General features: G+C 55.6%; 1 protein-coding gene across 3 annotated transcripts in view; it reads left to right on the plus strand.

The window, feature by feature from the left end:
• Positions 1-2,000: 2,000 nt before the first annotated feature.
• PADI4 (peptidyl arginine deiminase, type IV) overlaps positions 2,001-22,161 on the plus strand; it is a 22,048-nt gene continuing 1,887 nt past the window's right edge. Inside the window, exons 1-15 of one of the 3 annotated variants that reach the window (XM_004678546.2) lie at positions 2,001-2,108; positions 7,756-7,936; positions 8,667-8,733; positions 10,375-10,442; positions 11,408-11,525; positions 12,541-12,666; positions 13,411-13,589; positions 13,725-13,828; positions 14,736-14,847; positions 16,210-16,317; positions 17,780-17,934; positions 18,941-19,082; positions 19,313-19,415; positions 20,438-20,508; positions 21,097-21,237. In XM_004678546.2, the coding sequence (XP_004678603.1) occupies positions 2,017-2,108; positions 7,756-7,936; positions 8,667-8,733; positions 10,375-10,442; positions 11,408-11,525; positions 12,541-12,666; positions 13,411-13,589; positions 13,725-13,828; positions 14,736-14,847; positions 16,210-16,317; positions 17,780-17,934; positions 18,941-19,082; positions 19,313-19,415; positions 20,438-20,508; positions 21,097-21,237 (1,767 nt within the window). In that variant the 5' untranslated portion in view covers positions 2,001-2,016. Of the gene's footprint in view, positions 2,109-7,434; positions 7,937-8,666; positions 8,734-10,345; positions 10,443-11,407; positions 11,526-12,540; positions 12,667-13,410; positions 13,590-13,724; positions 13,829-14,735; positions 14,848-16,209; positions 16,318-17,779; positions 17,935-18,940; positions 19,083-19,312; positions 19,416-20,437; positions 20,509-21,096; positions 21,238-22,161 lie in introns of those variants that run through there. The other 2 variants (XM_012722630.1, XM_012722631.1) reach the window with 2 other exon arrangements.

Consider the following 22,161-nt stretch of genomic DNA (forward strand, 5'->3'; position numbering starts at 1 on the left):
TGCCCAGGCAAGAGAACAAGCCGAATCAGGAAGCAGAACTCCTTCCTCGAGAAGCCAGAGAGAGAAAAATCCATGAAGCTCAACCAAGCACAAGGTAGGCTATAAGATCGAGATGAAAATTAATGAAACTGAAAACAGAAGCATTACAGAAAATCAATGAAGCAAAAGTCTGGGTATTTGAAGGTGTCGGTAGAATTGACAAGCATCTAACAAGACTGACAGAGAGCGAGCGCAGATTCCTAATCTCAGGCATGTAACAGGAAATATCAATACAGAGCCCCCAGGCAGGATAAGGGGTATTATATTGTGCGATGATAATAAGATAGTAAGGGAATTCCACACACGCTTACATTTGACAGCTTAGACGAAATGCAGCAGCTCCTTCCAGAGCAAAAACTAACACAACTCGCTTAATATAAAGAGATCATTGGGATATCCCTTTTCCTAGGGAGAAAATTGAATTCCCTATTTAATAACTCCTGTAAAGGAGATCTCAAGCCCAGATGATTTCAGTGGAGGACACTACTAGAGATTTGAAGATGAATTAACATCGATTCTGTACAACCCCTTCCAGAGAAATGGAAAAGGGCAGATGCCCACTCATTTAATGAGGCAAGCGAGATCCCGATCCTGAAACAAGATTTTTCAAGAGTACAAAAATCGCTCCAACCTTCCTTATGAATGCAGACTAAATTCTTTTTTATTATTATTATTCTTTTTTAAAGATTTATTTATTTATGCATACAGAACTGGGGTACAGGCCAGAGGTGCAGGGGCGGTGAGAGGATTCCCCAGAGACAGAGTGGGGAGCAGAACAGGCAGATGCAGTGAAATACACTGCTGAGGGGAGTGGCGGGTGGGTCAGGAGACATCTGCTCTACCCTGTGGGTCACTCCCTGGCCCGGGATCAAACTTGAGCTGCAGTGGCTGCAGATAGCTTCAAAGTTCTGCGCTTGAACCCCTTGTGCCACCAGGGAGGGCCTTTTCTTGAAGATTCTCACACTGAGCTGCAGAGGGCTGGAGTGTTTGGACTCCTGCTGGAAGACACCAGAGGACCAAGCTGGGCAGGCGCCGACTTGAGCAAGGAGGCAGGGGCATTGCTCCATCCCACAGGTCCCCTTTCCTTTCCTCAAAGGTGCACAGTGGAAAGCAGCAGTCTTCAGGCACTCAGATCTGTAGAGTCAGGACCTGGCACCAAAGGCCCAGAGTGACCACATCGTTGTGGCCAAGTGAGCATCACCTTGGCAGGTGTGGCCTCACCTTAGGTGACGAGGCTGATGTTCAGGGGCCCTGGCGAGAGGCCCCTGGGATGTCAGAGGTCCTCGGCATCCAGCTCAGAAGCTCACCTTGCCCTTCCTCCCTGCTCTGCCACACACCAGCCACAGCACCCGCGGCCCGGTACCTGTCTTCGCTGAGCCTCGGTTTCCCCTTCTGTGAAATGGGAATAACTATGGTACTGACCTCAGAGAGCTGCCGTGAGAACAAAATGAGAGTAATAACGGACTGACTGTGCAGGGTTTTCTTAATGTGAAGTGCAGAGAAAGATGCCCAGGACTCAGCCCTAAAAGGGGGTGACCCCGCCTGTGGATGACCCATCCGGGGAACCTCACCCCAAGTCAGGCCCGTCTCTGAATGTGTGGCTGGGCTGTGACCCCTTGCCTATACCCTCCCAGCCTCCTGCCCCTCGCCTGCCTTCTCCTCCTACACCCCTGTTTGGCAAGGTGAGGCAAGGTGGGGTGATTCAGATGTTTGTGGCCCCAGGCAGGGGTGGGGCTCTGGGCATCACCCACCCCAAAGCTCGCTGAGTGCTTGGCCTGCCAGTGACTTGCACCGGTATCCACTCAGGGTCCGAGGGCCAGCTGCGGGGCCGAGGAAGGCTGCGAGCACACGCCTCGGACCTGAGTGGCTGAGCCACTGGGCCACAAACCACAGATGCTGACTCACAGCCACTTCGGGGTGGTATAAAGGAAAGAGCCCAGAGACTCCCTGCAGCCGGAAGGACCAGCTGGCTGGACAATGGCCCAGGGGACAGTGATCCACGTGACCCCAGAGCAGCCCACCTATGCCGTGTGCGTGCTGGGCTCCGAGACTCAGCTGGATGTCTGTGGGTGAGGAGGGGACACCCCGGGGCGCGGAGCGGGGGCGGGGGGGGTGTCTGGGTGCTGCTGGATGAGCAGGTTCTGCCGACACAGGCTGTGTGATCGGCTCAGGCTTCAGGGTCCAGCCCTTGAGCCACTGTTGGGGAGAAGCTGAGACCAAGGCGGGGTGGCGCTGGGGTTACCCAGACTTGGGCAGTGAATCCTTTGCTGTGCACAGTGGGGGCTCCCCAGGCCTCACCACAGTGAAGGTTACAAGGCAAACAGCACATTGTCCTTTCATCATTGGACCAGTGGAAGTTCAGAGAAGGACTATGACTTGCCTGAGGTCACACAGCGGGTGCCTGGGAGCAAGGCCAGACCCTGTCTCAGCCAAGCTCCCCCTAGTGGGTGTGTAACAGCGGGCTGAGGTGGGGGTGCGCCAGGCTCCACTGTGGGAGAGGCCCGAGTGGGAAACTTGGCCCTACTGTCTGCTGGCTGGGCAGCCTCGGTTTTCTCCTCTGTGAAATGGGGGCACTGCCTACTTCATAAGGTGGTTACAGGGATGTAACGTGAAAACGCAGAGGGACTCAGCAAGTGCTGGACACGTTCTGATGGCGGACTGTTCATTCATTCATTCATTCATTTGCCGTCTCTTCTAAAAGGGAGGCCACTCCACGGGACACCAGGGAGCACGGAGTCTCTGAGTCTGTAACTGTCTGAGTCTCAGCTTACCCACCTGTAAAATGGGAAACTTGATGCTCACCTGCTGGGTCGAGGCCAGCACCAAAGAACACAAAGCACATGGCCCCTTCCCTGTCTGGACGCAGGTGCGCCGGGGGGCGGCAGGGCAGGAGGTGGACTCAGGAGCCTCGGCACTGTCGCTCCGGCAGGCGGCTGTCGGCAGTACAAGACACTCTGCCCTGCGTCCTGCTCCGCCGTGATGTCCCCTGACACACAGGGCCTATGGCTTGGCCCGTGTCGGCCAAGTGGTCAGCCCAGTCAGGGACCGTGGCAGAGGTTGGCCACGGTCAACCTCTTGGCCAGTAGGAGATGGCTCCCCCCCAAAGCACTGCTGGGACTTCCCAGAGGGAGTCAGGATTTTCTGAGGGGGGTTGGTGTGGAACAGGGTGGGGGCAGGGTTGGGCAAGTCAGCGTAGTTCAAGATCGTCTCTGCTTTGTCACATGCTCAGGAAATGAGGCCACCATCCTCCGCTGGAAGTGCTTTTATTGTGCAAAGGGTGGCAATGAATCTAAGGTGGTGTTAGGTCACGCAGGGGCCTCTCTGTGTGTGTTGCTTCAGATACCAACCAGCTTGGGCCTAATGAAGTCCTGTCCCTTAACAAAACAGCCCTAACTAGGCTTTAAGGCCTTTCCTGGGGGGAGGGTCTTTCCTGATAACTCTGGTTTGCCTTGTGGGTCTTCTGCCTTCTGGGTGACAATAATACCCAGAATCCCCCGCACCATGCACACACAGCTCAGAGCCTCAGTTTCCCCACCTGGCAAAGAGGGTGGTATCAATCCCTGGCAGGTGGCTCCTCCTTGCCCCTGGCACTAAAGCCACATGGCAGAGTGAGCGTGGAGCTCCAGGCCAGGTGCAGGCTGGCATCCTTGGCACCAGGACAAGGTCTGGCCATTGTTCATTCTGTGTGCCCACAGCCAGCATTCCCCTGGCCTGGCATAGCACCCAGGCAGCTGATGGGGAGCTTCTCACCACAGCTTTGTGGGTATCAAGGAAGACCACCCCACGTGGCATGGGGAGGAGCCTCCAGGCTTTGGCAGAGAAACAAGGCCTTTCTGAAGTTCTGGTTTGGCCACGTAGGTGTGTCATCAGTCCAGGCGTTCAGGCAGAAAGACTCGGTTCTGCGGGGCCTCCCTCACCGCAAGCACTCCTGCAGCTTCTGCCCAGCGTCCCTAATTTAGCTGATTATTATCTAGTACCCACACACTGAGCAGTTAGGGACGTGGCCCTCCAAACCTCATGAAGGAAGTGGGTGAACATCATTCCCATTTTCAGAGGAGAAAACTGGGACCAGAGAGGGTCAGGGGCTAAGCCAAGGTCACACAGCCTAGCAGAAGTGGCTCGGGCTCAGTCCCACTTCCGGCCCTTTGGGGGTGCCTGCAGCTTGCAGACGGCTCAGGAGAAGTTTCCCATGGACAGCTGAGCCCAAAGTCTCCAGCACGGGCCCAGACCTGCTCGAGTGAGTGTAGACGGGCTGACCCTTGGACTGGGGGGTGGGGGTGGGGAGCATCATCCACTCTGGCTGTCTCCCCACCCAGAGAGTGGGTGCCCAGACCCAGGCAGTGCTCCCTGGATGCCCCCCCCAGCCATCCTGCTCCCCAACCCTCATCCCTTGGGTACCAGGCTGGGGGCCAGTGGCAAAGGCGGCGATTGAGCTAAAGAGAGACAGGGATACCCCAGGCTAAGAGTTTAGCAGATTGGGAATGGAGTCCTGGTCAAGGTGGACTAGGACCCCACAATCAAACCCCAGAACCTCCAGCTGAGGGCCAGGAGCCCCTGGGCCCCCCCTGCCTTGGTCCCCAGCTAAGGCTGGTCCTGCAGTGCGGGTGCCCACTGAGTGAGAGGCTGACTGTGTGTTTAAAGGGCAGCGCCAGCATATAGTAGGTGCCCGTGAAGTGTTTGCTGAATGAATGCAAAATTGAGACAGAAGGGTTTTGCTCAAACCCTGCCGCCTGCAGTGTGGTGCCAGCAAGCCCGCACTGCAGTGGGAGAGGACAGGAGCGGAGGGACTGGACGCAGGGACAGAGGGAGGTGTGCTCAGGAGCCCCCGCCCGCTCGCTGTCGGCCATTGCCATCCCTCGCCAGGGGAGGGGCTCCCATCTCAGGCCACTGGGGCCCTTCCTTGGTCCTTCAGGAAGGACCTTTGGTCAACACCCCTGAACCAGTGTGTGGTGAGAAGGGAGAGAGGAAGAGAGCACTTTCCAGAGGCCAGCGCCTGCCTGCTGGGTGACTAGAAAGGTCCAGGCAAAGCTGGGTTTCAGTCAGGGTCTCTTCCTACCTGTCCTCAGCCCACACTCCTGCGGGTGACCTCACCACCCTCCAGGGCTGCACCTGTCACCTGGCCCCCGCCGCCCTGGCTGAGCTCCACCCTCACCCCTCCTCTCAGCTGTCTCCACCTGGTGGCTCAGTGCCAGCCACCCACCTTCCTGTTCTGCTCTCCACACCAGCCTGCCCCCCGTTTCCACACCGAGCCTGCTGCCCTGGCTCCGGGCCCCTGACTGTTGGGGTCTTTGTGCAGAAGCAGAAATCTGGGCAGGACCCCCAGGTGGTGTGACTGCGGCCAGGGCAGAGCCCGAGTCTCTCCTCTGTAAAGTGCAGTGCTCCAGCCCTGCCCAGGGCGCCCATGAGCTCGCGAGCGTGGCTGGCACCAGGCGGCCGTGAGCAAATAGCAGCTTCTCTGCAGCCTCACTGCTCGGTCTGTAAAAGGGGAACAAGAAAAGTACCCACCTGCAGCGTCGCCGTGAAGAGATGTGCCGTGAGGCGCAGCACCATGGGTTAGTCCCCGAAACCCGTGAGCTGTGTCTCTTAGTGGGAAGCGCTCTGTTGCTGGGCTGGGCGGGTGGCAGGTGGCGAGAACAAGGTTTGAACTTGTCAGTCTCTGCGGAGTTTTCTAGCTGTGCAGACATGCAACCGTTTTCTCCACACCTTACTTGCTACCTTGTTAAACTCTTACCATTTCTTTCAATTTACACATTCCTTGGGAATGTCCGAATCATTGTATCCTTCCTAAGCACGGATTTTTTCTTCTTATTTTTCGGTCTTTATGTCTCACTTTTAGTTCTCTTACTGCAGTGACGAGAATCTCCTGTACCATGTCGTAGAGTTCTCTTGTCGAATTCCTGATCTTAAAGGAAATTACCACTAAGTGTAAAATTTCCTGCGGCTTCTTTACTTAATTTTCATCAGCTCTCCACAAAAGCCTGCTTTTTCGGTAGTATTTCTTTTGACTTCCCTAACTGTCCCCCCTTTGATCAAGGCTGCCAGATGTTATGTTTCACTAGTCTGTTCTCTTTGCTGACTTGTTTTCTATCGCAAAGACTTCTGCCATCTTTATTTTGAAAGATTGCATTTCCTTTTATTTTGCTAGGTTCTTTTTCTATGGCTTCGTGTTTACCTTTTCTCTTCTTTTTAAAGGTGTAGGTACTTAAGGCACAACCGAACACAGCTCCCCCAAATGTTTGAAATTTGGTATTTTCACTCTTGCTCACTTTGAAATATGATTCTTAATTTCCATTAATTATCCTTTAAAAATGGACTTCGGATTAGTGACTCCTCACTTCGTTACGCTGTGATCAAAGTCTTCGCTACCGACACTCTATGCTACCTACGCATTATCGCTTGTTCCAACTGGTTTTATAGTCAAAGACATGATCAATTTTTACTTTAGAGAGCCATGTGTGCTTGAGCTTGGGTGAAAGCACATTTGCCGACTGTGGGTCACAGAATTCTACCGCTGGTCTATGCCCACCACCACACATAGGGACAAAATTGCGAGTGTGCGAGGATGGTGAAAATTTGCAATAGCGACTCTCTCAGAAACTTTTAAATATGAAACAGTGTGATTTACTATAGTTACCAGGCTTTGCCTTTCATCCCCAGTACTTTGTTATTTTATAAGTGGAATTTTAACAATTGGAATCTGTTCTCTGAATCTGTGAGTTCAGTGTTTTGTTTGGGTTTTGTTTTGATCTTAGATTCCATATAGAAGTAAGAGTAGATATCTTCTTACAATATATCTTTAGAGGTTGACTGGGTGAGTGTGTGTGTGTGTGGTTTTTTTTTTTAACATAAGTCTTCATCTGAAAATGTTTTCATTAATACATAATTTCATTGGGTACACAATTGTAAAGCAATAGTTTTTTTTTTTCTTTTCAAAGTACTTGACGTAGGCCTCCCTGGTGGTGCTGAGGTTAAAGACACAGCGTTATCGAGCACCAGCAGCCACTGAAGCCTAGTTCAATTCTCAGCCAGAGAGTGACCCACAGGGCACAGCAGACCTCTCCTGTCCTGCCCGCGGCTCCCCTCAGCAGTGTACTTCTTCAATCTGCCTGTTCTGCTCCCTACTCTGTCCCTGGTGAATCTTCTCACTTTCTGTACCTCTGGCCTGTACCCCAGTTCTTGTATGCATAAATTAAAAAATCTTTTAAAAAAAAGAATCTTCAAGAAAAACAGAGTCGAACTCTGGCTGGAACTTGTACTCACAGAGATGAGAGAGAGAATGATCAGCTCCAGGATGCAGTGTTTGAAGATTTCCCTCATCCTCGTGATCTCGATAATGCTCTAAAAAATATATTTTTACCATGATTCTGTTATTTTATGGCAGGAAGACGACCCAGAGCATTGTTCTGCCTTAATTCCAGAAGTGTGTGTTGTAGCGACACCACCTTGTATGTACACATCTCCAGGTTCTAGGCCCCTGGGTGTGCACATCACTCTCGGCACCCATCTGCGTGTGTGTGTGTGTGTGTGTGTGTGCGCTCATCTCTGCGATCCTCCTTCTCCACATGTAAGCTCTCCAGGTCAGGCATTGCTCAGCCTTGTGCGACCACATGGCCGCCGCCAGTGCCCACTGCCACGATCAGGGGCCGGCAGGCTGCCATCTGGCGCTCACACCTGGGCTCCCTGCCTCTCCGTCCTCCCCACCCGCCTCCTCCCCAGCTCTGCCCCCAAGGGCTGCACATCCTTCAGCGTCAGTGCCTCTCCAGAAGTGGTCGTGCGCGTTGCCCACAGCCCTCCGGCCACGAAGAAACCCAAAGGCTTCTCCAAGTGGCCCCTGGATCCCGGGCTGGAGGTGAGCCTGACGACGAGGGCCGCCAGCAGCAGCAACAGTGACCAGAAGGTGAGCAGGGCAGTGGCGGGCGGGGTGCAGGGTGGGGCAGGCAGGTCCCAGCAACTCAGCTACTCACAGTCTGTCCTGCTTTGGCCCACAGTCCCAGCCCTGGCAGAGCTTCCTCTTTGGAAAGCCCTGGCATCTTCATGGGCAATAGCGAGATGCCACTATGGAGGCTGCCCACTGCCTGGGTCTGCAGGTCTCCTCTGTCCTTCCTGCTTGCGAGAGGCAGGTTTTGTGTCTTGTACTCAACAGTCTCCCTTTAATGCATCTCCCCACGCCTGCAACTGCACAACCCCTATCCCCATCCTGGCACGGGCCAGGCAGAGTAAGTCGCTCCATTCCTGGATCCCATAATCATTTGGGGTGTGGCAACCCCTCCATTCCTTCAAGTTAGGATCCTCCCTTTAAAAAAAAAAAAAAACTTATTTATTTATGCATACAAGAACTGGGATACAAGCCAGAGGTGCTGGGGGTGAGAGAGTTGACCAGAGACAGAGTAGGGAGCAAAACAGGCCAACTGACGAAGTCCACTGCTGAGGGGAGCAGCGGGCGGGTCAGGAGAGGCCTGCTGCGCCATGTGGGTCACGAGGGCCCTAGGCGCCTCCTTAACAGCTGGTCTACCTTTGTCCAGCTTCAGCCCTTCCGCATCTTGTTGTGAGCTGGCACACGGCAGGGATCCAGTTAGTGTTTGCTGAATGACTGAGAGGAGTCATATTAGTTTGCTGATGTCTACTAGGTTCGGATTTCATACTATGGAGAGCAAATGGCCCCTGTGCAAGCACTGCTGTACATCACGGGCATTGGTAAGTGGTGACCGGATCCTGAGACACACACGCACCTGCAAGGCATTTCTCGGGAAGAGGCTACGCTCTAGACCTTACTTTAGACTGAGCACAGAGAAAGGACGTGTAGCCAGCCACACATCCGGTAATCCACAAATATTCTCTTTCCGGTCAGTGAAACACAAAGAAATACAATTGTGAAGTGACGATGTTTCCAGTGGGTTTTAATTACATCCTAATATTTTATTTCTCAATTTAGAAAATGGTCCTTGGCTTTGCAATAAACACGCTTCTATGCCTTTTGACAATTCAAATATGTTTAAGAAAAAGAAGATGGGGCCGCTGTCTAATGTAATAATGCAGACCAGTGTCCCCCAATTCTCTTATCTACATCACCCTTTTTGGCCACATTCATCTACTCTTATTCACACTGATTTAATAGTCTTCTTTTTTTTAAAGATTTATTTATTCATACAGAACTGGGGTACAGGCCAGAGATGCGGAGGGTGAGAGGATTCACCAGGGACAGAGTGGGGAGCAGAACAGGCAGATCCACGAAGTACACTGCTGAGGGAAGCCGCGGGCGGTGGAGGTCTGCCACGCCATGTGGATCTCCTCTGGGGCAAGCGGAGATCGAACTCATGAGGAAGTGGCCTGAGCTTCTTAGTGCTGTGCTTTAACCTGCTGCGCCACCAGGGAGGGCCCAATTTAATAGTCTTCTTTAAAGGACATTTTAAACTTGAGCTCCTCTTGAGTCATAGCACAATATTATCACCCTTTAAATGTGCACTAACTATAGGAACGGCATGTGACAACTTCAGTTTCATTTCCTTAATGACTTTCATTACACGGATGAACTAATTCATTAATTACTTTAATGAATTAATTCGATTTAATAAACTTTATTCCATGAATGGCAAACTAAATCACCATTTAATTAATTTATTTTATTAAAGAGCAATTACTCTGTGCCAGGTACTGTGCTAAGACTGTACCTTTAAGCCTTACAACAACCCAGCAATGAAATAGGCACTATCAGCATCACACTGTACAGAAAACTGGGGTGCAAAAAGTAAACAAAGTCATGGCCTGGCCTTGAAGAAAGGGACGTCCAGGCTGTGAAGCCCAGTGCTTCCCTGGCCCCACTCTCTACAGGCTGTGGGTGTAGTTAATAGTCACAGCTCAGTCTCACACCGTGACCCCCCAAGGTCACGGTATCGCCCTGGGGTAGATGGTCCTGTCACTGGAAGGACAGTAGCCTCACGTATTCAATGAGGGGGCGACCTCAGGGCACCTGTTTGGGGTCATGATTCACCCCCAGGACAGTCACAGTGCACCATGAGGAGACAGCTGGGAGGAATGACCACGGGATACCCCACCCAGGGTCATGGGTGGAGTCGGGGCCAGAGCTGGACAGCCCTTTAGAGTGGCTAGGGATTCTTTCTGAAGCCACACTCGCAGGGCCTGCTTGGCACCACAGACGCGGCACTGCTCCCCGCAAAAGTATGTGGTGAGAGAGAAGTGCTGGCTCTGTTGTCTGAACTGTAGCCAGATGTCTTGGCTGGGGAGGGTGAGAAGCCCGGGGTGGGGGGAAGGATTGTAAGCCGAACGCCCCCAGCCTATATCTTTACAGCCCTCTCCTCTTCCTTGGCGGGATTTCAGAAATCTCGTTGAGCGCTGACATCACTCGCTCCGGCAAAGTGAAGCCGACCAGAGTCAACAAGGACCAGGTACCCATCAACCCCGACGCCTTGGGCTCTCCTCGGGCGCCCCCTGATGGTCACGGGGCGCGTAGCGGTCTTCCTGGGTATCCTAGGTTAATGGGAGAAAGAGACAGCTTGGGAAGAAGAAAAAGAGGAAAATTGAAATCACATTGCCTTTCGGGTTTAATATTCCTCACCTCATTTAAAAAACTAGATTTTCACCGCTGCTGGGATTTTCAGGGAATGTGTTGTCCTACAAGCTGGATAAACTAAAGAGTCACCGAGTTAATACAGAACAGAGAAAATTTGCAGCTGATGTTGCCTCTGGCTCAGAAACCCCCCACCCGAGAATTTATCCACTGGTGGGAGCATTCTCATAGTGCTACCCACCTGGGTGAATAATAGAGAAAGGAAGAAATGGTGGGGGAGGGGCGAGGGAGCCAGCGCAGGAAATGTGATTGTGGAAAGATAGAATAGTGGGTACACAGAGATGGGGTGTGCAGAGGTGAGGCGTGCAGAGGTGTGGTGTGCAGGTACCGAGTAGTCTCAACTGGGGTCCGTAGACAAACTCAGGGTGTCCCTCCACTGCAAACTTGCCTGCTCAGTTTCATACCAGCAGCTACTTTGGAGAGTCGGGACTTGTCAGAGATTAGGCACCTTGGTGGCCGGAAGTCAGAGGGGGAAAATCACAGCTCTGGGATGGAATCTATCCTACGGCCCACCCAGAGAGCAGTCATTCCTGATAGAAGCCCCGCCCCTGCCAGCTGCACTGGCTTCATCCCCAGACGGGAGCTGTGTGCTTGGCGAGAGTCAATTACTCAACTTTCACACAGGGTCACTTGTCAGCTCAGAGCTCTGCTGCAGACATGTGGCTCAGCTGAGTTTGCCAACCCAGTTCATAGCTGTCAAAAGTCTGAGATGTGTGAACTGAGGGAGGAAGGGGGCCTGGAATGAGGTTTCTCAGTGTACCCCATCTCTGCTGGGGTTCACAGAGCACTTGGACCTGGGGCCCTCACGGGCATGGCGCCATCCTGCTGGTGAACTGTGACAAGGACAATCCCAGATCTTCCAGCATGGATTTCAAGGATGACAAAGTGTTTGACAGTAAAGGTAAAGACCCGAGAGCAGGGGGGGAATGGGTTGTGTCTTTCTATAGGGCCGAAATAACCCTCAGAAACAGGGGTGACTGGAAGCTTGTTCTACGTGGAGGAAGGGACAAGGACCCCCAGTGGACAAGTGACCAGCTAAGGTCATGCCATAGTCAGGGAAACACTGGACCAGCGCTACCTCCCAGCACTGCCCTGAGGGGTGTCCGAGGGGTAGTGTCCGAGGGGTGGCCCGGATGCAGCTTGTTTGGAGGGTGCTACAGGGTGAGGTGGGCCAGCAGAGCAGGGGCTGTGGCCCTCCTGGGCGTGGTCAGAGCAGCTTAGAAGCAGATGCATTTGGAAGCTGTATGCAGTTGACCTGGCCTGATGCCAGGAGCAATGCCAACATATAGCCACCAGCAAGCCAGCACCCTCTGTGGGCACCCGGGAGTGGGCTCCGTAACGGCGCTTTACAGCACCTTGAAGTAGTGCCGCCCGTGGGCACTCCTTGGCCTTGTTCACTGATGGGTGGAAAGCACCCCCCATCCCCACCCCCGCAGTGACACCCTCAGGACTCCAGCCCCGCCCCACTCCAGCCCCCAGGCCCTGACTACGTCCAGCTTTGCTCCCCTCATGCTTTGTCATCATCATCCAGGTTGGGGCACAAGCTACACTCCCTGCTCAGGCCCCGGGGGATCTTCCTGCTCATTCACCACACATATGGTTGCTGAGCGCCTCCCTGTGCTAGGTGCTTCCAGGCTTTCTAGGCCTGAGGAGTCGGGGACAGAGCAGTGGACAGAAAATGTGGTCCCTGCTCCCTGCTCACCAAGCTTCCATCCTAAGGAGGACCCGGTGGGAAAGAGTACGGGTTGATTAGCTACCATCCCAGATGAGGCCCCCATTTAAATACTAGAAAGAGCATAAAGCACATAAAACCAGACAGCAGAGGAAAGGGTGGGCCAGAGGGCAGTGGGGGCTGGACCCCACCAGGAGGGCCTCAGGCACCTGTGTCTCAGGCCGGCTGCATCCTTCTCCTCCAGACCTGCAGGATATGTCCCTGCTGACCCTGAGCACGGAGACCCCCAGGGACTTCTTCACCAGGCACCAGCTGATGCTCCATGTGGCCAAGTCAGAGATGGACAAAGTCAGGGTGTTCCACACCCACCGTGAGTTGGCTTTGGGGTCGTCATCTTGGGGTCCCTTCACTGCCCTGGCCCGGGGGCAGCCCCTGCACAGCCCCTCCATGGAGTAACTCCAGAGCACCCTCTGGGTGCCAGGATCTAGCCTGTGGGAGTCAGTGTTAAAGGGGGTGAAGGGGAAAGGAAAGGGGCAGAGGGGGAGGCGCCAGATCACGTTGTGGGGGGCGACTTTGGCTCTGCATCTAAAGCACAATGTGACCCCACGGAATTCCATTCCAGACCAAAGGGGCTGGACAGATAGGGGTTTGGTCACTCCTAGACGCTGCTGAGACACACCTCCGGAAGCCTTCCCTGGTCCTCCGGGCTTCACTCCATCACAGCGGTTCTCACCACCTTTTATTATGACTGTCTGCTCCTCTCTCCCCCTTCATGTGAGGGTGCACTCCCTGGGCACCAGGACAGGCACTGACTCGGGGTCTCCCCAGAACAGGTGTTTGGAAATGAGTGAAACATGAATGCATGCTGTGTGCATGGTTGAATCATCGTGTGTATTTAACTTTTGGAAATTGGGAAGGGCTTGGCCACCTCCCACGGAGGTCACTCCAAGGACCCCAGCCAGGGGTTGACGTCCCAGCTGGGCTTTGTCCTTTCTATTAGGGGAGACTCCAGCCTGATTATCCGGGAGGAAGGAATCACAGCACCTGAGAGAAGACAGGGTCATCAGAGGTGAAAATGCAGACCTGAGTCCCCCTCCCCCTGACTCTCTCGTAGGGGACAAGAAGTCCTCCCGATACAGGGTGGTCCTGGGACCCCAGCAGCCCTCTCACTCCCTGGAGCTCCCGGGCGGCCAGCACCGGGCTCACTTCTACGTGGAAGGCCTTGCTTTTCCTGACGCCAACTTCCCTGGCCTCATCTCCCTCACCGTCTCGCTGCTGGACATATCCAGCCAGGTAGGCCAAGAGGGCAGGCCAGGACAGTGGCTCCTGGGCAGTGGCCATTGGTGGGGGGCAAGCCCGGCTGGAGTGTGGGTAGCAGGCATGGACGCTGCCAATGGTGACGGCCCCTGCCCTGCCCGCACCCTGCAGGATCTCCCCGAAATCCTGGTTTTCCAAGACAGTGTGACCTTCCGAGTGGCCCCCTGGATCATGACCCCCAACACTCAGCCCCCGGAGGAGGTGTACGTGTGCAGGTGAAGTCCCCAGCCTGTGGGTGCAGGGGAGGCACAGACTCACCCCAGGGGCACTGGGCCAGGAGCTCTGTTCTGGCCACAGGTCTGCCAGCCACTTCTGGGTGAATGAGAAAGTTGTCACTGCAATGAGCTGAGGCTCGTGGTGTTTAAACACTAAAAGGCAGAGAAATCATTGCCTCAAATCATTGCCTCGTTGTGGGTCCTCTGCCTGGTGTCGTCGGCGGGGCTGATTTTGTTCCTGGGGACAAGGAGCGCTTGAGAGCTCGTTAGACCTGTGAGAGCAGAACCCCCAAGCCGTGAGCCAGGCCTGCAGGCCACCCAGAGTGGAGACTTCCTTGAGGTCCAGACCCCTGGGTGCCCCCTGAAAATGCTCATTCCTGGCTCCACTAAAACTTCTGGGATTTGTCTTGGGGTGCAGCCCTTCTGCCTTTTAATAAGCTGCCCTGGAGAGCCCCGCATCCATCCTGCAGCTGAGAGGCTCATTAACTAGGTGTCAGGGGACTTCCCCTCGCCTCTTCCGGTGGCTTCTGGGGCAGGGAGAGTATACCCTGGAGATCAGGACGCAGGTGAGGCCAGCGAGACCTGGGGTGAGTCCAGTGCGCCCCCCACCCCCACTCCCAGGCGCTGTGACCTTGAGTTTGCCCTCCTGCTGTGCCTTCTCCCTCGTGGAAGGGATTCCTGCAGGCTCCCCTCAGAGACGGGCAAATGGCGCCACGAGACGCTTGCTAAGCTCAGCCAGAGGGAGCCAGGCATCTCCAGCCAGGGCTTAGTCCCTGCGCACCCACCTGTGTCCAGGCTACAGTCCTTCCTCCACCCTGGGGGCCTCCAGCAGTCCATCTTGCCCTCAGAGCACTGCCAAGGCCACAGAATCCAGAGCACGATGGGGCGTCTTGTCTGCTCTTTTTAGTATATTCGAAAATGAAGACTTCCTGAAGTCAGTGACAGCTCTGGCCAAGAAAGCCAAGGTCAAGCTGACCATCTGTTCCTCGGAGGACAACATGGAGGATCGCTGGATGCAGGTTTGTGGCCCGGGCGGGCGGGCTGTGGCTTGCAGGTGAGTGTCCGAGAGGCCAGGGCCACTGGGGCCGGGGTCCTCTGGGTCTCAGCCTCGTGCCTGTGGCCGCGCTCGCTGGAAGCTAGAAATCTCCGAGGGCCCTCAAGTGGCACCCTTGGGGCGGTGATTCAAGCAACCTTTGCTCTGGGCCACACCTGCCCACCGTGGCCCCGAGACGGGGGCCACCTTCCTGCATGGAAACTCTAGGCACCTCAGGAAACCACGCTGCTTAACCAGCCCTCCAGGGCCCCCTCCCTGGGCTCGGCCACCGGATCAGGCCACAGCCCTGTCCCGGCACATTCCACGGCTCCCATCTCCGCCTCCTCAGCCTGTATCCCGGGCCCTCCCAGTCTGGCTGCCCCTCACGGCCAGCCGCCAGCCACACTGTAGCTGTGCTGTTCCCCCGCCTGCCGGGAGCTTCCAGGGCACAGACTGGTCTCATTCATGCAGCACGCAGTGCCTGGCCTCGGCCCGGGCCAGTGGGCGGGGGGTGCCCTGACCTGGCCCTCCTTGTGGCGCCCTGCTGCACCCCAGCCTCTGCTCCCCCCCCACCCCTGCCCAAGCTGCCCCTTCTCTCCAGCCGCCCTCCTCTGCCCCAGCTCCGAGTCCACTCACGCCTCCTCAGCCCAGCTGCCAGGCTCTCCGGCCATAAGGGTTCCCCGTCCCGCTGAGGGCTGTCTCCACCTCTCCCTAAACCCACAGACAGCATCCTTCTCTCCCTCTGTGTTCGACCAGGCTGAGCCACACGAATGTACTAACATGCCGCCGTCTGGCCTACAAGAGAGGCGGCTTTTGTGGTTCCGACTGGTAGTGATTGACGTCTAAAGCCACACCGCCTGCCGGAACCCCAGCACCCGCGTCTTCCTGAATCAGCCCCTCCAGGAGCTAGGCTGGGACTTGGAGAAAGGGCACTGTCACTCTCCCCCCCAAGCCTCAGCTTAGCTGGGCGCCTGCAAGAAGTCGTCTCCGCCCTGTGCCCATGCATGGGGAGCCCCCCTCCGCTCCCGAGACACCTCCCTTCCCTTCTTATCACCTCCTGACATCAGGGACCCATAGGCAGGCTCCTGGCTCTCTCCTTGAGGACAGAGCCCGAGTCTCATTCACCTAGGTCCTGGCTGGACACCCTTCGGGGTGGGGTGTGTAGATCCGGGCAGGAAACTCTGCTCTCTCAGGCCCCTTCTCTGGGATCTGCCCTCGACACGTGGATTTGGCCTTGACCACAGCGGGGAAGGAGGTGGCTGGTTCGACGTCCCCCACCCTCCCACCCCCGGCCTGGGGGCCAAGGCCAGGCCTTGCGTCACGGCCTCCGCCCCACTCGTCCTCACAGGATGAGATGGAGATCGGCTACATCCAGGCCCCGCACAAGACGCTGCCCGTGGTCTTCGACTCTCCCCGGAACAGAGGCCTGAAGGAGTTCCCCGTCAAATGCCTGCTGGTACGTGCTGGGAGGCGCCTGCGGCTGCACCCCTTAGCCTTGAGGCCTGGCTCCTCCAAACCATCCCCCCACCCCGCCACCAGCCCCCCGGGGGCAGCAATCACACAGGTGTGCCTTGTTATTCCTATCACCGTGATGAGCTCTGGCCCTTCCTCCCCCAAAGCCCTGTCTAGCCCCGCGTCCACCTTGTCCTCAACATGAGCCCGCCAAGGAAATCGGTCAGGCTTGGGCAGTCCTGTTCCCCCGAAGATGCTCTTGTGTGAGGCAGGGTTGTCCCAGGTGTCTCTGGGTGGAGCCTGGTTTTGGCTAAAGTGGTGGTGGGGGAGGGGGCATCAGGGAGCAGGTTTCAGGGTCAGTGCGGTCACTTCCCAGCTGTGGCTTTATCAGCCAGAGTCTCTACGTCATTTGGGGGTTGGGGGGTGACATTGGTGAGTCAGCTTAACTAGCCTGGCAGGTCCGTGCAGACTCCATGACCATGGTTACCTCAGTGAGTGGCAGCCCGTGGGTCGCAGCACCCCTCTGACTCATCATGGGACCGACAGCCTTTAATGGAGATGCCGTCCCTGAGCCTGTTTCATAGACTTAGAAATGGAGGCTCAGAGAGGTGAAGCAGCTTTCCCAGGGTCACACAGAAAAAGGGTGGAGAACTTGGAGTTCAGACCAGATGGGCTGGCTCCGTGAGCATGCTCTTCACCGCCAGGCGTGCCTTCCCGGGACGACCCCAGGCCCTTTCTCCAAGCCCTGGCAGCCCCCCAGTTCCAGAAACCAGGGCAAATGGAGGCAAGAATGCAGAGTGCAAGGTGTGCTCCCAGGGGCACTCTGCACCCCCGGGATGGCCCACACAGGGGCCATCAAAGGACAATGCAAATAGATATATAAATAGATTTGTAAATTCATAAAAAGATAAGAAAAAAGAAGGCTAGAGATAGAACAGGAAAAAACAAGCATGGAAAATATTCACAGGAAGGAAAGATACCAAAAGAAAAAAAAATACAATTTATTAATTAAAAAAATAGTCGATGTGAGTCAACTCACCACTCTCACTACGCCCTGGGCTGCCTGGGGCCGACACCGAGAGGCAGGTAGACCAGCAGGGCTGGCGTGGAGATGCTCAAATCCGGGTCTTTCTGCAAACTGGCTCTGGGGCCTGAGGAAACCACACACCTCTGTGAGCTTAATTTCTTTTCTGCCAAATAAGACTAAGACATGATATTTGGCAGATTCCTCGTGGCTTGTGGAGCAGCTGGCACGGATTAGGACCCATCAAGTGCTGGTCCCTTTCCTGGCCCATTGATCCAGCTTCCCTTCCACTTGCCCCAAGCAATAACTGACAGCACTGCTACATGACAGCCTACCAGTTACTAAATTCGTCCCCTGCCCTGTTCCTCTTTAAACTCGGACCTGCCCTCTCTCCCAGCGAACGAGGCTCATTCCTTTCTGGCACATACTTCTCCCATCTCAGGGTCCAGATTTTGGCTACGTGACTCGAGGACCCCAAACAGGGAATGTCACCAATCTCGACTCCTTTGGGAACCTGGAAGTGAGCCCTCCAGTCAAAGTCGGGCAGAAGAAATACCCACTGGGTAGGATTCTCATCGGGAACAGCAGCTTCCCCAGGTGAGCAGGGAAGAGGGGTGGGTAGACCCAGGGGGGCTGTGGGAAAGCAGAGACCACTTGCTACCCTCCCAAGAGGCCTCATCCCACGGTCAGTGTATGGGAGGAATCACAGCGCATTTGAGGGCTATGGGCTCAGGGGCCCAGCAGCCCCAAGCTCAAGTTCCAGCTCAGCACAAACACACTTTCGCTCAGTGACCATCTACTGAGCCCTCCTATGTGCTGGGTACTGCACTGGCCTTGGAAGACATATAGCCATGACCTTGACAGATAATTCCCTGCCACCATTCTACAGAGGGGAGACACAGGTAGACACATACACAAGATAATTTCAAATGGAGAAGAAAACAAAGAAAGGGGCAGAGGAGGAGTGGGAACTCTGTCAGGGTGATGGGGGAAGGGCGTTGCTGGGCAGGAGGGCTTTGAGTTGAAGTCTGATGATAAGGAGGACAAAGCTGCTCAGAGACATGGGGTAAGAGGGTTCCTGGCAGATGGAAGCGCATGTGCAAAGGCCCTGAGGCGGGCGTGAGCATGGGTGTTCAGAGCAGAGTAGTAAAACAGACTAAATCAGAGGAACAGCAGAAGGGCAAGCTCGTGAGGGGCCTTGGAAGCTAGAGCCAGGAGGAAACTGGGGGTTGGAAGGTGAAGGGTATGTGCCCACAGCCGCACAGCCAACCAGGCATCACTGATCAGGCGGGAGGAGCCCTGAACCCCAGGTTTATCTGCAATACCAGCCTCTAGGCTGAGACAACAGTCTTTCTGAAACAGCTCTGGCCCCAGCACCTGGCCAGTTCTGGGCCTTAGTTCCCCCCAATAAAATAAAACAAAAAATAATAAAATATAAAAACAAAATTTCTAAGTTCCTAATGTAGACTTCCGGAACCCTTCCCCAGCTGAAGGACCCTTTGCCGGGGGCCTCCGTTCCTGCGAGACCTCCCTGTCTACCCGCCCCTCCCCCCACCTCCTATCCCTCACTCTTCCCATAACACTCTCAATCCTCTGTGGGCAGCATGGAGAGCCAGGAGATGCACCAGGCCCTGCAGGACTTCCTGGGCGCCCAGCAGGTGCAGGCCCCTGTGAAACTCTACTCCGACTGGCTCTCTGTGGGTCACGTGGATGAGTTCCTGAGCTTCGTTCCGGCACAGAAGAAGGTGCAGTCTGGGAGCTGCCTGAAAGAAGCCCCAATCTCCTTCCTGGGTCCCCAAGCACAGCTCTGAACCAAGCCTGGGAGGCACGACTTCCCATGCCCGGCTGTTCCCCTCACCCCCAGCAGGAGGCATGGAGGAGGAGGTAGCCTGGGTCCTTGCCCACTCTCATACGGCCTCCTCCTTGGGAGCCCCTGGGGCAAAGAGGATGCCTGATCCCAGTGTTTCTCCTCCAGGGCTTCCGGCTGCTCCTGGCCAGCCCCAGGTCCTGCTACAGACTGTTTCAGGAGCAGCTGAAGGAGGGCCACGGGGAAGCTCTGCTGCTGGAAGGGGTCTCCAGTAAGTTGACCACAGAAGTCCGCATCTTCCATCTGGAACCTTCCTCCACCTTCACGTGATCTGAAGTTGATCTGATGGAATCATTCAAGCAACAGATGTCTTCTGTACCTACTGTGCGCTGGGCACAGTGCAGTGACCTGGGCAGAATAGCTCTCTGCCCTCCAGGTTCACAGTTCAGGAGTCAAGAAAACAGTGACAAACCAGGGCTTTCATGGTGTCTGGGAGGAGCTCTGGGAAGGCTTCCTGGAGGCGGCAAAGACCAAGTAGGAGCAGGAGTAATTAGCAAGAGTTGGCCCAGGAAATGGGGCAGTGGGATGGGAGCCGTTCCACCACGGGGGACAGGGAATGCAAAGACAACAGCGGGTGAAAGCAAGGTGTGTTTGAGGACTTGAAAAATGGTCAGCACTGGGGCACTGAATGGAATATCTTTTTCAGTAACAAATACAGATGTTTAGGCAAGGGCCAGAGAGAGGTTGTGAAGTCGCTGTGGCTTTTACCTATAGATATCGTATGCCCCATAGCACAGGGTCTCTGCTCCCCTTGGTTCCTAGGATCCTTTGGACATGAAAGACCTTAAAGGGATGAGAGCAGCACTTTTAAAAAAAGATTTATTTATTGATGCATACAGAACTGGAGTACAGGCCAGAGGTGCGCGGGGTGACAGGATTCACCAGAGACAGAGCGGGGAGCGAAACAGGCAGATTGACGAAGTACACTGCTGAGGGGAGCAGTGAGCAGGTCAGGAGAGGTCTGCTGTTGTGCCATGTGGGTCAGCTCCCTGGCCGGGGATCGAACTTATAGCTTCATACTGCTGTGCTTTAACTTGTTGCCCACCAGCGAGGGCCCAAGAGCAGCACTTTTAATGAGAACTTACCCCGATAAAATTATTTTATTAAAGGCCTGCTCCCAGATGCTCACGGCAAATCTGTAGGTTGAGTACTGTGCCCCATTTTACAGATGGAGAAAGTAGGTCCGCACTGCACCTGAGTTCATGTGCCTTCCCCCTTTTTTCTCCTTGACAGAAAAGAAACAACAGAAAATAAAGGACATCCTGTCAAACAAGAAATTGAGAGAGCATAACTCCTATGTGGAGGTACTAGCTCGGGTGCCCGGGAGGGCCTGACTCCCCTTCACACCCCCCCCCCACCGCAGTCACCTTCCTGGCAGTTATAGAAGCGGGAGGCAGAGTCTTCCACGGGGAGACCTGGCACTACCCCAGGAAAACACACAAGGCGCTGGAGAAGAGTCAGGTGGAGTGAGAGAAAGTAGAACCCAGACACAGCGGGACTGGAATGGAAGGCCACACAGAGGCAGAGGGACAGGGCACAGCCAGGGGGCCGCCAAGGACAGGAGGTCCTGCAGATGCTGTCCCCTCTCTTGGCCGGGTCGCAGGCCTGCCTACAGGCTCCATGTTGGCCCCACCCAAGCCCACATCCAGCACCCACAGCGACCACCGCTCACTGGCTCCGCCCACACCCAGGCCCCGCCCACACCCAGGCTCCGCCCCACACCAGGCCCCGCCCTTCTTGGCTCTCCTATGTCCTCGCCCCACACAGCAGCCCTCTCCCATGCCCCACCCACCACTGCAGGCCCCGCCCCCAGTCGGCCCCGCCCAGGCTCAGCCCCACCCAGGCGGCACTGAATGGACCCACCAAGTGGCACACCCCACTCCTCCCTCCAGAGCTGCATCGACTGGAACCGGGAGGTGCTGAAGCGGGAGCTGGGCCTGACGGAGCAGGACATCATCGACATCCCGCAGCTCTTCAGGCTCCAGGAGGACAGCAGAGGGATCCTTAAGGCGGAAGCCCTCTTCCCAAACATGGTGAGGAGATGGTGTTCGGGTCGGCTTGCGAATGGCCCTAAAGCAGAGGCCCCCTGGGCACTGGTTGGGGGGTGGGTAGGCTTGGGTGTCTGCTTAGCCCCTTGGGGTTTGCATGTCCTGTCCAGCTTGAGCATCTCCGGGCGCCTCCGACCACCCCGGGAGTCAGAGACTGTTACTTACGAACGACACAGAGAGGTGGGGTCTCTGGCGCAAAAACACGCAGCCGGCAGGCGGGCGCGTTCAGAGCCAGGGTCCCCCTTGCGCCCTGCCCCGGAAGCCCCGCCGCCAGCGAGCGGCTCTCGGCTCTCGGGTTGCGTTTGGAAAGGAGTCAGAGTGGCGTCCGTGCAGGCGAGGCTGTGTAGGTGGGGTGGGGTCCATCCTCAAGGGTGAACTTGAGAGGACCCCACTTTTGTCCAGAACATGTAGCTGTGATCCCCAAGCGCCATCATGAAGTCATCCAGTTCTTTAACCATCCCTAGGCCCTGTTACTCTGTCTCTTCCAGGAACACCTGCCGGCCAAACATGCCACCCAGTTTTACTGGGGCCCCTCAGCCACCCCTCCTTACGGGGGCAGGGGCTACAGTTCAGACACTGGAGTCTCTCACTGTGGTTCTCAAACTGGATTCCCCAGGGCTCTCATTCTGCAAAACATTTTGTTTAGATAAAGGGCCACTTCGCCAAAGCAAGAAGGGGAACCGCCTTCTCGCCCACGGAATAAAATGTTTCGGTCCGGTTTCCCAGCCTGGTGCTGGAGACCGGAGGATGCGGCATCTCATGTGAAGCAGTCGGCATTCTGGGGGCTCAGTCTGTGCCTCCCCGGGGTTCAGAGCCCCTGGCGGGGCCCCGAGCACGAGCCTGCAGTGGGAGGCTGGGGTAGCCTCTCAGAAGAGGAGGCATTTGAGCTGGGCCTTGGGCAGCAGAGTG

Source organism: Condylura cristata, unplaced genomic scaffold (assembly GCF_000260355.1).
Source record: "Condylura cristata isolate star-nosed mole 26May11 unplaced genomic scaffold, ConCri1.0 scaffold00008, whole genome shotgun sequence".
Lineage (NCBI taxonomy): Eukaryota > Metazoa > Chordata > Mammalia > Eulipotyphla > Talpidae > Condylura > Condylura cristata.